The sequence below is a fragment of the Bubalus kerabau genome, chromosome 16, assembly GCF_029407905.1.
Source record: "Bubalus kerabau isolate K-KA32 ecotype Philippines breed swamp buffalo chromosome 16, PCC_UOA_SB_1v2, whole genome shotgun sequence".
Lineage (NCBI taxonomy): Eukaryota > Metazoa > Chordata > Mammalia > Artiodactyla > Bovidae > Bubalus > Bubalus kerabau.
Window position 1 is genome coordinate 73,521,842 of NC_073639.1, and position 14,513 is coordinate 73,536,354.

General features: G+C 56.8%; 1 protein-coding gene across 3 annotated transcripts; it reads right to left on the reverse strand.

Moving 5' to 3' along the window:
- Positions 1–216: 216 nt before the first annotated feature.
- On the reverse strand, positions 217–13,702 carry PES1 (pescadillo ribosomal biogenesis factor 1). Of its 3 annotated transcripts, none has more exons than XM_055550300.1 (15): positions 13,552–13,702; positions 10,587–10,666; positions 9,491–9,644; positions 8,267–8,376; positions 6,696–6,867; positions 6,529–6,618; positions 4,460–4,576; positions 4,268–4,342; positions 4,031–4,120; positions 3,756–3,886; positions 3,505–3,630; positions 3,186–3,370; positions 2,482–2,738; positions 2,170–2,328; positions 217–721 (listed from the first exon to the last, which is right to left on the reverse strand). In XM_055550300.1, exons 1-15 carry the CDS (start codon positions 13,573–13,575, stop codon positions 638–640), a joined length of 1,854 nt encoding a protein of 617 aa, XP_055406275.1. In that variant the 5' UTR covers positions 13,576–13,702; the 3' UTR covers positions 217–637. The 3 variants fall into 3 exon arrangements, with proteins under 3 accessions (XP_055406275.1, XP_055406274.1, XP_055406273.1); XM_055550299.1 differs by having other exon boundaries at positions 2,170–2,331; positions 3,756–3,883; positions 13,552–13,701; XM_055550298.1 differs by having other exon boundaries at positions 2,170–2,331; positions 13,552–13,701.
- Positions 13,703–14,513: the final 811 nt, after the last annotated feature.

The window sequence follows — 14,513 nt, forward strand, 5'->3', positions numbered from 1 at the left end:
GGCCCTGGGACAAAGGCGCCAGAATTTCCACTCTCAGCTTACATGTGAGGAAGCATTTCACAGAGGAAAGGTCTCCAGGCTGGAATGTGGGGTCCACGGACATCCAGAGGGGTCTGGGCAGTGACCGGCCCCTCTCAGTGAGAACCGAGGGCTGGAGCACAGGGTACAAGGTGGCCCTTCTCCAACCCCAGGAAAGCTTGTGAACACAGGACTCAATTGGCTGCACAACTCCAGCTGTTTATTAACAAATGCTTCCCCACCCTCTGCCCATCACACATGGGGCCAACTGAGTGTGGGGGAGGGGATGTGGAAAGCCAGGGTGAATGGGAGCGGTCAGGGAGGGGCAGGTCAGGCTCCCCCACACCCATCCCGTGGCCCTTGGCTCCTGGGAGCCTGACGTCTGGCCAGACAGAGAAGCTTCTCCTCTGCGCAGCCACCTGCTGGGAGCGCCATCCAAGGGAGGCCGGGGCTGCCCGTGGGCCCAGCCAGAAAGTGTGAGCGGAGGCCAGGGCCGGCAGAGGCGGGAGAGGGGCTGACAACATGTGGTCCAGGTCCGTCACCATGCCCAGGCCCTCCGGTGCCTGTGCCCAGTCCTGCTGCCGTGAGCTGGCCTCGCCTGATGAGAAACCGCTGCCGCTCACAGCGCCCGCACCTTCTTGGCCTTCTTCTCCGATCTCACAGCCTCGTCGTGGGCTTTCCGCTTCTCCGCCAGTTTGTTGGCCTGTGAAGAGGAAGGGAAGGATTAACCTGTGATGGGGGGGAGGAGGGCGGGAAGGGGACTCCCCCTTCTCCTACTCAAGGCCACCCCTTAAAAGCAGAGCTTCCAGAAAAGCTAATGGGCAAATCGTCACGGGGAGAAAGCAAATTGATCCAAAGAGCCTCAGGTGAGGAATCGGGTCTTCACTCTCCCTTTATGACTCTTGTTACTTCACGGGCCACCAGCAAGCCAGGAGGACAGCAGGCTCCCAAGGCTGAAGGCCACTGCCCCATTGACCCACTTCGCCTGGGGAAGCAGGGGCCTTTCAAACCTTCACCAGGAGCTGCTGGAGGGGTCGGCCTGGAGCAGTCTTTTGCCTGGGCCATTTGGCATGATCTATTTCCAAAACAGGCAGGTCTTTCCACCTGGCAATTACACACCTAAGAATTTATCCTGCAGAGAGACACTTGGAAGTAAGACGGAGAGGTGCTCAAGAGTGTTTTCTGAGAATGACTAGAAAAGGGAGACAGTCTAATCCTGTCAGCAGGCACTGTATGATGCCATGGACAGCTCACACTAAATGAGAAACACAGCAGAATGATCTTCGGGCAGACCAGACCCTGGAGATACTCTGGGTTTGAATCCAGCCACCACCCCAAAAAAGCAAGCATTACAATAAAGAGAGTCCCAGGAGCGTTTTGGTTTCCCAGCGCACACAGAAGTTCTGTTTATGCTCTGCTGTTGTCTATTAAGCAGTGGGTAGTAGCATCATTCATTAAAAAAGACTTCACTGCTGAAAAAATACTCCCCACCATCTGAGCCTTCAATGAACTGTAGTCCTTTAGTGATGGTAGCATCAAAGAACACGGATCACACATACTACGACAAATAATAATAATGAAAAAGTCTGAAATATTTTGAGAATTACCAATGTCACTGGTGACAGCGAGACATGAAACGAGAAAATACTGGGAAAATGGTACTAAACAGACTTGCTCCACATACAGCTGCCACAAACCTTGTGTTTTTAACAAACACTGCATCTGTGAAGCGCAGTAAAGCGAAGTGCTGTATGTATAGCACGTGTGTGCTGAGTCGCTTCAGTCGTGTCCAACTCTTAGCGACTCCATGGACTGTAGCCCACTAGGCTCCTCTGTCCATGGGATTCTCCAGGCAAGATCACTGGAGTGGGTTGCCATGCCCTCCTCCAGGAGGTATGGCATGATGCCCCCCAAATAACACCCGTTAGTACATGCACAAAAGGAAACTGGGGGGCTGTTACTACAGACCACCGTAAAGGCAATGAGGTGTGAGCCACCTTCCCACCCATTCAAGTTCTGGTGTACACAGTACTCTCTTAAAATTTTTTTTTTTGGCCCAGAGTCCACCCAGGAGAGCCAACAGGCCTGGAAGCTCATCTGTGAGGCCCCATCTGGAGCCTCAGGTTGGCGGGGTGGGGCGGGGAGACTCACCTCGCGGATTTTGCGCTTCTTGCCAAACATGATCTTGTTGTAGAGGTACTTCTCCCGCTTCTTCATCATCATGATGGCCAGGCGCTTAGCCTCGCTCTCCTCCTCCTGGGCCAGCCGCTGCTTGTCCTCCAGCTTCACTGTGCCTGCCATCACCCTGGGCTTCTGGGGACACAGGGAAGATGCTGCTGGGGACAGGCTGACCCCACACTCCATCTCCAGCCCCCTCTGGCTCCCGCCCTTCTGGCACCAAGACGGCTGGGGGTGGGCGTGGGGCCGCTTCCCGGGCTGAGACCCTGATCCACACCCCGGTACCTTCCCCTCCAGCCTCTGCTCCTCCGCGGCGGTCAGCCGGGCCTCCGTCTTCCCCTCCAGCTTCCGCTCCTCCGGGGCGGTCAGCTGGGCCTCCGTCTTCCCCTCTAGCCTCCGCTCCTCCAGGGCGGTTAGCCGGGCCTCTTCCTCCTTCTCCGAATCAGCCTCCATGTCCTCCTCCTCCTCTTCTTTTTCTCCCTCTTCCTCGCCATCACCGTCATCTTCCTCCTCATCCTCCTCCTCAGATTCATTCAAGTTTCCTACAAAGAACCAAGAATTCTGTACCCTGGGGGTCTGCTCTTCCCCTTGCGGTGTGAGAACCTGCACCCATACAGACCTTCCAGGGGCAGAGCAGGGCTGGCTCAGCCACGGCCCCCCGGCACCTCCCCCCGGGCCCAGATGCCTTCAGAGCAAGCTCCAGGCCCCCCACCCCTCAGCTCTGCTGCCTCCCACGGAAACTTCCAGACCATTCTGCTCAGTTTCCCTGGACATCAAGTGACACGAGACTCCAGGACACAACACCTCCTCCTCCTAAACCGTGTTACTCCAAGGAGGGGTTACAAGGTTTTGTGTCCCCACTAACTGCCCAGTTCTCTGGAACGTGCCACCTCCGTAGCCAACCAGGAAAGCAGCCAGCTGAGCCCCGGGAGCCGAGGCCAGCCTGGAGGAGCCTGCCCAGCCCGCCCGGTCCAGCCTCCTCCACGCACCTGCGTGCTCGCCCCGCTGCAGGGCCAGTAGCTTCAGTTTCTCCGGGGGCACATAATCGCCTTCCTTCTCTGTCACGAAGGGTGAGAGGTGTGGGGGCAGCTGCACCCCGGGGAAGTAGTCTGCCACGGGGAGGAGGAGCCGGGCATTCACTGAGTCAAACACCCACTGGGGCTGCACGTAGTACCTGGCGCAGGGCAAGAGTGGAGAAGAGTCACGGGGCCCCCCGAGGACCCAGCTGCATCTGCAGGGCCCTGGACACAGACCTCTGCCCCCAGAAACCCAAACACGCGGAGGAAGAAGAGGGCCTCGGGGGCCTACCTGCCGATGACCGGGGTCTGCTGCCCAGGCCGGTCGACAATCTGGTGGGTGATGCTGCGGTCTGTGACGTCATAGGTGGCCCCGATGCACAGAGATTTGTCCCAGGACACGATGCCCCCAAAACTCCTACAGGCACAGGGGGAGCCCACGAGGGTCCTCAGGCATAAGCTCACCCTCCCAGGACACACCGGTTCGCTCCCCCAGGGTCCCCAGTCCAGAGTGGGACCCGGCTGGCACGGGCAGGCCCCCACCTGATGACGAAGGCCAGGGCCTCGCGGGGCACCTCGCGGTTCAGGAAGAACCTCAGGCCCTCGAAGAGCTTCTTGTGCTTCTCCTGCGCCTCCAGCTCCTTCCTGTGGTCCTCCTCCTGTGCCGCCATCTCCTGCCAAGAGGAGGGGCCACTCACGCTGTCGGGCCCGCCCGCACCCCCACGGGAGGCAGAGGCTGGAGACGAGCCCCCCCTCCAGCTTCCTCCTAAACCCCTCAGGGCCCCCGGTCCGCCTCCAGAAGGCCGCACAGCGCTCACCCCATCAGCAGGAAACTCGTCCGCCTCAGCTTCCTCCTCCTCCGTGGGCACCACCACACGGGCCAGACTGGCACTGAGGGCGGCCAGTTTCTGTGGAGACAAGTGGGGCTGTAGAGACGCTGCTCACGGGCAGGGGTGAGGGCAGCGTGGGGAGGGGGAGCACTGACCGCTCTGGGACAGCCGTCAGTGGGCTTGGGTTCTGGGGGACGCAGGGCCAGCGCTGGAAGCCCCTCTCACCTCCAGAGAGCTCTCTGAGTTCAGCGCGTAGGCGTCCTCGCTGGTCTTCGCTTCTGTGTGGATCTGACTCTCGAGCTTGGAGGCGGGGTGGGGGGACGGTCAGAGGAAGGGGAAGCCCCAGCCCCCACCAGCCCCCACCTCCCTGCGGGCAGAGAGGCTGGGCCCCCCGGCCCGGCCGGGGGAAGGGCCTACCTTGGGCGGGTAGTGCAGGTTGAGAGACTGGTAGAGGCGGAAGTTGACGAAGCCCAGCAGGGTGGTGTAGAACTCGGTAAACGTGGCCATGACCCTGTAGTCCACGTCTGTCGGGTGCTGCGGACGCAGCAGGCGTGGAGGCAGGGTCAGTGCAAGGAGCACATGGACCACCACCCGGGGCGGGGGCTCTGGCCGCCCGAGCACCAGGAGGGCCCTCGGGGCCGCCCTGCCTTCAGACCTCGGCCCCTCGGGAAGAGTCCAGGGGGCCCCACCCAGGAGCATCCTGGGTACCAGTCAGGCTCTGGACAAGGGTCCCAAGGGTTGTCCTGGAGGCCAGAGCCAGATCCCCGCTAGTGGTGAGAAAAGGAAGCCTTTGTCTTGAGGTGCCCAGGACTGGCTGATGCCCACTGCCCCCTCACTCTGCAGGTCAGACTTCCATCCCTGCAGAGGTCACTCATGCCTGCTCCACTGCCCAGCTCACAGTTTTCATTTACTGTCTTCTCCGGGGCTAGCCCGTGAGCACCTGGGGGCCAGTTGGGTAAGGCAGCCCTGAAACAGCCCACCTGCCTGGGTGGGGGCAGTTGGGGCAGTGGGCGGATGGCACACTGCACCCACAAGCCCTGGTGGGACCCTTAGGACCAACACTCAGAATCTAATGACCCTGCCTCAGGCCCAAACCAAAGGCACAGCCCAAGGACCCAGGATAGGCCGCGGCCACCTGGCCCAGCCTCAGGGTGCTCTTGAGAAATGCTACCTGCCTGGGCAAAAACACAGAGCACAGTCCCATCTGTCCCCCCATTGATACCTCGGTCCTTCCAGAGGCCTGGGGGCATGTGAGCAGCAACTCCCCCATGGCCCGGAAGCCCCCTGAACCCCACTACCTGCCTGGGTCCTGCTGCTGGGAGCCCAGCACTGGCTGTGTGCAGGCGTTGGGGGGGGCACATGAGGGCCCCAGCTCTGACCCAGCCCGGGGCCCCCATCCTCCTGCTGGGTGGAGGCAGCGTCAGTGAGCTCGCCAGAGAGGAAGGAGGAAGGGGAGGCCTGTGCCCTCCCCCGTGCCCCCAGCGCCAGCTGTGTGGAGGCCAGCCACCATAGGGCCCTATTCACCCCCGCGGGACAGACAAAGGCCAGTCTGAGCAGCACGGGGGTGGGACATCAGAGAGCAGGAAGGAGAGGGAGGGCTGGGGAAGGAGGGCGGGTGGGCAGGAAGGACGGTGGAGAGGAGGGATGGGGCAGGGCATAAACAGGGAAGAGCACGGACTTGCACACGCCGGCCCCTGCAGCAGACACAGGGGCTGCTGGGAGCCAAGCACCTCTTACCCACGGAGGCTGCCGCTGATCCCCACTGCCGGGCCTCAGAGGGCTTCTGGCCAGTGGCGCCACCCCAGCCCAGCCCAGAGTAAGGAGCAGCGAGGGGCCCAGCGGACCCCGACTATGACCTCAGGCTGGAGCACCTGCTCCCCGGCCAGCAAACCCACCATCTAGCCAGGTCTCTGATGAAGCAGGAAGCAGGCCCCACGTGGGCCCACCACATGAGAAATCAGTTGTGATCCTATGGGGCTGACAAGCCTCATGTGGAGGCCAAGTCAGCATTTCCTCTCATGGATCCTGCCCCAAACCTCCCCCGCCCTGGTCTAAAAGACAGAGAAAGCAGAGTGAGGACCCCAAGGGTCGGAGGCAGGCTGGGCTCTGCGTAAGACCGTGCACACAGGCGCACTCGGCCTGGCCGCTGCTCACTCTTCTTTCCGCGACCCCTGAGGACCAGGCACTGTGAGAGCTCTTCTCCCTCAAATCCTCATGACAAAGGCTTAGAAGTGCAGGCCCCTTATTAAACATGGCACAGAGAGGTAGGGGAACGTGCTGAGGCCAACCAGCCAGCAGGTACGGCAGCCAGGCTGGCTCAGGCTCCTTTTACCACACTCTCCCCCCCAACCCTCACCACCCCATCCGGCAGGCACTCAAGACCCCAGCTGGTTCTGCAGGACAGGACGATCCCCTCCCCGCCCACTCCCTCTAGGAACTGGAGAGGGAGCCACGGCCCCGCAAACCCTCCCCGGGGAAACACTCACGTCATGGGAAAAGGTGTAGGGCGTGATCCACACGATCGGCTGGCCCAGCACCTCGGCCTGGTAGTAGATGCCTTTGATGGACAGGAAGACCTGCGGAGGAGCAGGGACGGTGTGAGGCCCCCGGGCGGTGGTGGTGGGGCAGGGCCCCGCCCGGCGGCCTGGCTCACCTTTCGCAGAGCACGGGCGGCGATGACGTAGTGCATGAACTCCACGGCCAGCCGACGGCACAGCTGGATGGTGTGCACGTGGCACTTGCCGGTCCGCGGGAAGGTGGAGAAGAGGAAGCACATGGACAGGGCATCGTCCAGGTCCCGCAGCGCATCGACGAACGTGGGGTACCTGCACGGCCGGGGGGGCGGTGCTCAAGAGGCCGCTCCGCCTGTGCTCCCGGGGGGCCTCCGACCCCGCTGCCCCCACCTGTCAGCCACCCCAGAGGCCCCGTTCCCCACGCCAGGCCCGGCCAGGCCACCACCATCTCCTGGACGGGGAGCCGGGCCACGCCCCGGGGGCTGGCAGCACCGGCTTCCCTGTGGCCTTGGCAGGAACCACGGAACCAGGACGAGCCCGCTTAGCTCCGAGGGTCAGGAGGGGCGCCGGGCCTTCAGGCACAGCCCGAGACAGAGGAAAGGCCTGCGGGGGGCCTCTCGCGAGACAACAGGAGAGGTGCTCGGCTTCCGGGTTCAGAGGCCTGCGCCTCGGTCAGCCCCTGGACGTTTCCAAGTCCCCTCGCTCTCCACCTCACAGACCACCCGCACCACCGAGCCCTTCCTAGAAACACCACCCGCCGCTCATTCTTGAGCCACGGCTGAGGAGGGGTGCCGCAGACGCGAGCACCATCACACTGCCACCTGGTGCGCCTGTGAATCCAGACACCTGCTTTTTTCCTGTGCACCTTTTTGTTTGCATTCCTTCCACAGGACAGCTGTGTCACACTCGCCAGCTCTCTGTTAGCGGAGGACCCGCTAGGAGCAGGAGCTGTTCTTGGGCTTGCCCAGCTTGCAGCCGCAGGGCTGGGGTGAGAACGCCTGCTGTCGAGCTCCCAGGCTGGGGCTGCTGCTCAGCTGGTTGGCCCAGGGCTGGCCCGACTAACAAGACCAAGTCCATCTGGCCCGGAGCTGAGTGCTCCCGGGCCAATAGCCCCCAAGAGAAAGACACATGTTCAGGGAGCCCCGGGTTTCTGAATCTCACCACAGCTGCCACTTTGGGCCAGGTTGTTCTGGGCGGCGAGGACTGCCCTGTGTGCCACAGGGGGCTGGGCAGCATCTGTGGCCCCTAAATACTAGGAGACCCCCCTGCCATCCTAGTCATGAGAACCGGAAGTGTCTCCAGACACTACCAAGCGTCCCCCCAGTTAGTCAGTGACGGAGGGGGACCGTGGAGAAGGATGGGCAAGAAACGGCTGACGTCAGAGGCGTCAAGCCACACTTCCAGGACTGACCGTGCATGCGTGCGCCCCAGGACCCTGGCTCTCTCTCACCAAGATGCACTCGCTGTTTGCTCTTCCTGAACTACGCTTCCCCTGGCTGTCTCAGAGGTCTGCCCGCAGACACCTCCTCTGATCAGCCTGTAACTCACGTGTGTCATCCAGTTCCCTTCACAGAGAGCATCCCCCATGGCACACCACAGGGTGTGGACTTGCAACCATTAGAACAACATGGAGTTGTTTCCTGGCTCTGGGGGTGGGGTCTCGGCCACGTTCCCCTCTGTGCCCCCAGCGCCGGGCCACAGCTCCGCTCACCGCTCCTTGACGATGTGGTCGAGCTTGTAGTTGGGCTTGTTGTCCTTCAGACGCTCCACCGTGTTCCACTCACTCTTCCCATAGGCCTTCCGCAGCTTCCGGACGAACACCTGGGGGAGGAGGAGACTGCTGATGCGGGCCAGGGGCTCCTGGACAGCCCTTCTGTGGGGGAGGGATGCTCAGCTTTGGGGGGACTCCCGAGGCTACCAGAAGCCAACCACTGCTGTCTGCCGGCACCATCTGCCCCCTCGGCCACCTCCATGGAGCAGCGAACCCAACCCAGCCTGCCACAGTGTTGACGGGTGAACAGGGATAAGCACTCAGATGTGCGACTCCACGTGTTTACATGAAAGTCTGACATTTTCAGCCCTATTTTCCAACCAAAAAGTGAGGCAGTTCAGGGCCAGGAGGTCAGGCCAGAAACACCAGCCCGTGTGTCTGTGAAAACAAGCCATGGGCCCACGTGTGGAACTGGGCCACAGGAGGAAACACACGAGGCCAATGGTGGCCCTGGAAAGCCCTCTTCACTGACCAGCTGGCGCCCTCTGAGCACTTCAGGGCAGGCCTGTCCTCTGTGCTCCCCAGATGCTCGGAGGCACCCTCCACTATGGTCGTGAGCAGTGACCAGTCCCAGGAGGGGCCCACTGTCGTGAACTCAGGAGGCCACATACCCCAGCTGCACCTCGGTGGGCTCTGCGGAGAGGGCCACCAGCAGCTGCACCCCTCAGCCTGGCCCTGTCGCTCGGCAAAGGCTCCAGTACCAGCAGTCTACTTTCAATTATTTGTGTTTGGTATAATTAGATCTCTACTTTCCCTATGGTATTTAAGCATTTAATGGTTTCTATTTGCGGAATGAAAAGCCTGATCTCCTGGGAGCAATTTCAGAAAGAATCTGAATCAGATGGGGTTCTTTGAGCAGAAAATACACCAGAGAGACCCTGAAAGACTACAATCTTTACCTCACAGGCAATTAATTTACTTTTTCCCAAAAGAACTAGGGAAAAGGTATGACAAGTAAAGTGTTAATCATTGGTCAGGTTCTGTGTAAATGATTTCCACACAGAAAGAGCTCAGTCAATTCCCCCGACACAATTTGGAGGTAGAATTACCTCACCCTTTGTAGAGACTTGCTCACAGAGATCAAACGACCTGCCCAAGATCAGTGTTAGCAGGTCTCCATAGAGCTCGGAAGGGCCCCCTGCAGGCCCTGGAGCCCAGCCTCACCTTGTACTCCCGGAACTTGTTGACGATGGGTTCGTGGAGGAGGAACTTTATATCTTTGATGAGGTAAAAGGTTCGGGCTGCCGTGGAGCCCTTGTTAACCTTCTTCTTGTGTTTGGGTTCATGGGGATAAATGCCCTTCAGGATGCACAGACGCCTGGAAGACAAATGCCACTCCTTCTATCAGCAAACATGCTGAGCACTGGCCATGCTGGGCCTGGAAAACCACAGTGAACAAGGAACACAGGAGCCCTGCCCTTGGGAAAGCTCACATCCCCAGGTAGGAGCCTGACCGTCACAAGTTCCTGACAAACACATGCAAAATGTCTGAAGCACCAGAAAGGAGACTAGTAGGAATATGGACAGAGGCCAACTGCAGGTACCTCTTTAAGCAAGGGGAACCAAGAAAGGCCTTGCTGAGAAATCAGTGTTTCAGCCACACACAGGCACACCTTGTTTTACTGTGCTGCATTTGCTGCACTTCACATATACAGCTTTTAAAAAAAAAAAACAAAAACAAATTGGAGGTTTGAGCAACCCTGCATTCAGCAAGTCTATCAGAGCCAACATCTGCTCACTTCATGCCTCTGAAACATTCTGCTAATTCTCACACTATTTCAAACTTTTCCTCATTATTATATTTGCTATGGTGATCTGTGATTAGTAATCTTTGATGATGCTATTACAATCAATTTTAGGGCATCACACTGGTCTAAGATGATTAACTTAATCAATAAATGCTGTGTATTCTGGCTGCTCCACACAACTGGCTACTGCCCAGTCTCTCTCCCTCTCCCCAGACCTCCCTACTCCCTGGGACACAGCATTGATATTAGATCAATAAATAACCCTACAATGGCCTCTAAGTGTTTCAGTGTTTAGAAGGAAGAGTCCCACGTCTCTCACATTAAATCGAAAGCTAGAATGATTAAGCTGAGGAAAAAAGGGGTGTTGAGACCTGAGACAGACCGAAAGCTAGGATTCTTACACCACAGTCACTCAAATTGTGAATGCAAAAGAAAAGCCCTTGAGGGAAATTCGAAGAGCTACTCCAGTGAACACCCGAATGATAAGAAGGCAAAATGGTCATACTGCTCACCTGAAGTCGGCCAGGCTCAGCTGCAGCTTCTTCCGGGCTTTATTTCGGGTGATGTAGTTGGTGGCAGAACCTCGTTCATACTTGGGGAGGAAAATCAATTCTCCATTAGCAATGGCTGCAGTGACGGACAGCCACTTCTGGACATTCCTCATGCAAAAGGTGACTTCTGCTCTGGATTCATGGCCAACAGGCCGCGGGGAGGGAGCGTGCCCGCACAGTCCTTACAGCTGTTAGCACGGAGGGCACACACATCTGTGTGATGCGGGCACCGTGAGGTTGCTGTGGAGCAGGTGCCACGCCAAGCCCTTGGCAGTAGCTCTAAGTATCGACCATGATGATTACTGACTTGCACACGTTACTTCATTTAATCCCCACAACACTGTGAAGTGGGTGCCATTAAAATTCTCATTTCACACGGGGGGAAAACAGGCTCAGAAAAATAACCTACCTGGGTCACACAGCTTTCTAAGAGCTGGGGCTGCATTCAGACCTAGGTTCAAGTCCAGAGCCTGAGTGCCTCGTCCACTAAGCCAGGGTTCTCAACTTCTTTTTCATTATAACCACCCTTTCCACCACTGGAGGCCTTGTTAGACCTCTTCTTCCCTTTCATCACCCTCTCTCACAGCCTCCCAAAATGTTAACACCATAGATATACTACAGCTCTCTTTAAGTAATGTGGTCCTTCAGAGGGGCACACATCATTGTAACATCTAACATGTCCTCCAACCAATTCCTGTTCCCTTGGAGATGACACTGTCTGGTTGAAAATGCACAATCTAAGCCACACAGCCTCACAGCCTCCTTCCTTCCCCAGTCATTCATTCATTCAACAGACAATCATAAGACCTATGCTATGTTCCAAGTGTTTACTTAGCTAGATGCTAGGAGGGTAATACAAGACAAAAGGCCTGGTCTCTACCTGCCCCCTGGACCATATGGTCTTGTGCAATCACCTGGGTGTGTGCAGCGCTAGATGCAGCCTCACTCAAAGCTCTGTATCCCAACAGACCAGCAGCACACTGTACCAGCTCCCTAATGTAACCAAGCACATCCTTTCCCAACGAGGTCTTCTGCGGGATTACGACAGCGTAGGCCTCCATGGCCAGGTCCAGCTCTAAAGGGATAAGCCCGTAGCGTCCTAAGGGGTCTGTTATGACTAACCCCAAAGTCACAAAACATGCCCTGCCTTCATTCATAACCTTAGACATTTATTACCTGTCTACTGGGGATCAGGCCCATGCCAAATCCTGGGGACACAAAGATGACTTTCTGCTTTTGTTAAAACTGTTTTCCACTGCCCTATGCCACACTGTCACCATTCTTGTCCTTCAAATCTTAAGGAGATAATCAAAGATAACTGGGGTGACTTTTCTCCCCGGGTGTACAGGGGGATGGATTCTGCACTTGGGGCTGTTAGGTGCTACTGGCACCTAGTGGGTAAGAGGTCAGGAACGCTGCTAAACATCCTACAAACACACAGCATAAGCCTCCCCACAACAGTTATCTGGCTCAAATGTCAAATTTTAAATGTCACAGCTTTAAAAATTGTCATGATCCACTGACATGTCTGCATCTGTGTCTCAAGCTCAGGTTTGCTATCTTGTATCTTTGGTGCTCAAGGCCTGCTGGGTTAAAAACAAATTGGCAGTCAGGACCTGCCTGGGTGGTCCCATGGTTAAGGCTCCATGCTCCCAATGCAGGGGGCCCAGGTTCGATCCCTGGTCAGGGGACTAGATTCCACATGCAACTAAGAGTTCACTGTTGCTGCTGCTGCTAAGTCGCTTCAGTCGTGTCTGACTCTGTGCGGCCCCTGGTGGATGGCAGCCCACCAGGCTCCCCCGTCCCTGGGATTCTCCAGGCAAGAACACTGGAGTGGGTTGCCATTTCCTTCTCCAATGTATGAAAGTGAAAAGTGAAAGTGTAGTCGCTCAGTCGTGTCCAACTCCTAGCGACCCCATGGACCGCAGCCCACCAGGCCCCTCCGTCCATGGGATTTTCCAAGCAAGAGTACTGGAGTGGGTTGCCATGCGGCAACTAAAGATATCACATCCCATAAAGAAGATTCCTCAAGTTGCAACTGAGACCAGGTGCAGTCAAACAAACAACAAATCTGCGGTAGAAACTTTCAAGCTGAAAGAAACAATTAAGGCAACTATATCTTCCTCATCCCCTCTCTAATCTCTTCCTACAACCAAGAGGATTCTCCATACAGCAACAAGAACAACTCCTTGAAAAATAAATTACATTCTCTCCCTTTAGTTGATTCTTACTGCACTTTGAATAAAATCGTTTCCTCACTGTGCCTGACAGCCTTGCATGACCCGGTCCCTGTTCAACCCCAACTTCACCAGATGCCACTCTTCCCTTGGTTTACTTATTCCTGGGCCATCCTGATATCGTTGCATTTCTTGCACACAATGAGCCCTTTCCATCTAAGGACCTTGGCACTTAGACTTCCCCTGCCAGGCTTGTTTGTGACCATTTCATTTGATTGTTTACTTTAGTGTCCAACTTCCCCACAAGAAACTGAACTCCGGCAAGGCAGGGACCACATCTGGTTGTTTATGTCTCCATCCCCAATGTCTAGAACAAGGCCTGATTCAACAGAAAAAGGGAGTCACTAGTCTCAGAGACGATGAACTCGACAAAACGGTGAGCTCTACATAAGGCTCATCACTTTCAGTAATGAAAAGGCCAGCTCGGCCTGTTTTGGGGTGGAGCTTTGCCTGGTAACCTCAACTCTCTTTCACAGCTCTACCCCAGGTTTCTTTTTCAGATTTCACAGCGAGTACTGCCGTCCCGGCCCATCATTGGATCCCTTCTGGCTGCTGTCTCCTGTCGTGTTGATCCCAGCCGCTTCTGCACCCACGAGGGTCCAAGGGCGGGGAATCCCCAGGCTCCATCGCTCCCGTCCCCCACCTCCTGGGGCAGCCCCAGCCCCTTGCCCCGGCCTCTCGCCCATCACCTTCTTCTTCTCCAGGCCTCCCATGGCTCCACGCTGGATGGTCTACAGGCGCCGCGCGGACAGACACCGCCACTTCCTCCCACACGTGCCCCGAGTAGGGCCCCGAGGCCCCCACGCCGCCTGCCTGCACGGGCTGCCCAACGAAGTGCCTGAGCGAATCTGGGGAAAGATGGAACATTTCTCCTGAAATTTACAACTAAACCGTCTGAAAAAAAAAATCGCTAAGACTGATCTTTCGGGCTCTTTGCTATCTATGAGCCTCTTACAGGCATTTTTAATGTTTAAGTAAAGGGGGATATTCGGGCATTTTTATAACCATCCTGATGACGCGCGCTGACGTTTGAGCCCCGTTGCATGTTGGGATGGAAGGGGGCGGAAGGCTTAGAGGCGGCGCAGCGCCTTCTGGGATGCAGAGGGGAACCGAGTTCCGTGGTGAGGGAGCGGGTTGCGTTGTTATGGTAGCGGTTGCTGGGCGTCGTCGGAACTAGCCTCGGTCGTCTGAGAGGCTGCCTGGGCGGTAAATGAGGCTGCTCTCCACTATTGGCTTTGCCTTGTGTCCATTGGCTGTTACCGGGTATACGTAGAGCACGAGCCGACCTTTTTCCTCCCAAAGGTGGAGAGATTCGAGACGCCGCTTATACTTTCTGAGCCTTAGAAGAGGGTTGAAAAATGACGAAAGCCCAAGCAGAGTTACAGAACTCGTGTTCTGTATATTTTAAATGCCCATTTAGGGACCTCCCTGGCGGCCCAGTTGTTAAAACTCCACAATTCCTCAGCACCGAACGCGGGTTCGATCCCTGGTCGAGGAGCTAAGATCCCGTATGCCGCGGGGTGCCACCAAAAAATAAAAATAAAACGCACATTTAACACGTTTGAGCTTTTAATATGTATACACAAATTTCGTATTGTGTCCTCACAGGATAATTACAAGATTTATACAAATATACCAAGTGGTGTGGTCT

Coding starts and splice junctions, on each gene's coding strand:
- PES1 (XM_055550298.1), bottom strand. CDS start 13,575: ATGGGAGGCCTGGAGAAGAAGAAG. Junction 4,343..4,459: donor ACCTGCACTACCCGCCCAAG/GTAGGCCCTTCC, acceptor CCCGCCTCCAAG/CTCGAGAGTCAGATCCACAC. Junction 3,631..3,755: donor GCCCTGGCCTTCGTCATCAG/GTGGGGGCCTGC, acceptor CTGTGCCTGTAG/GAGTTTTGGGGGCATCGTGT.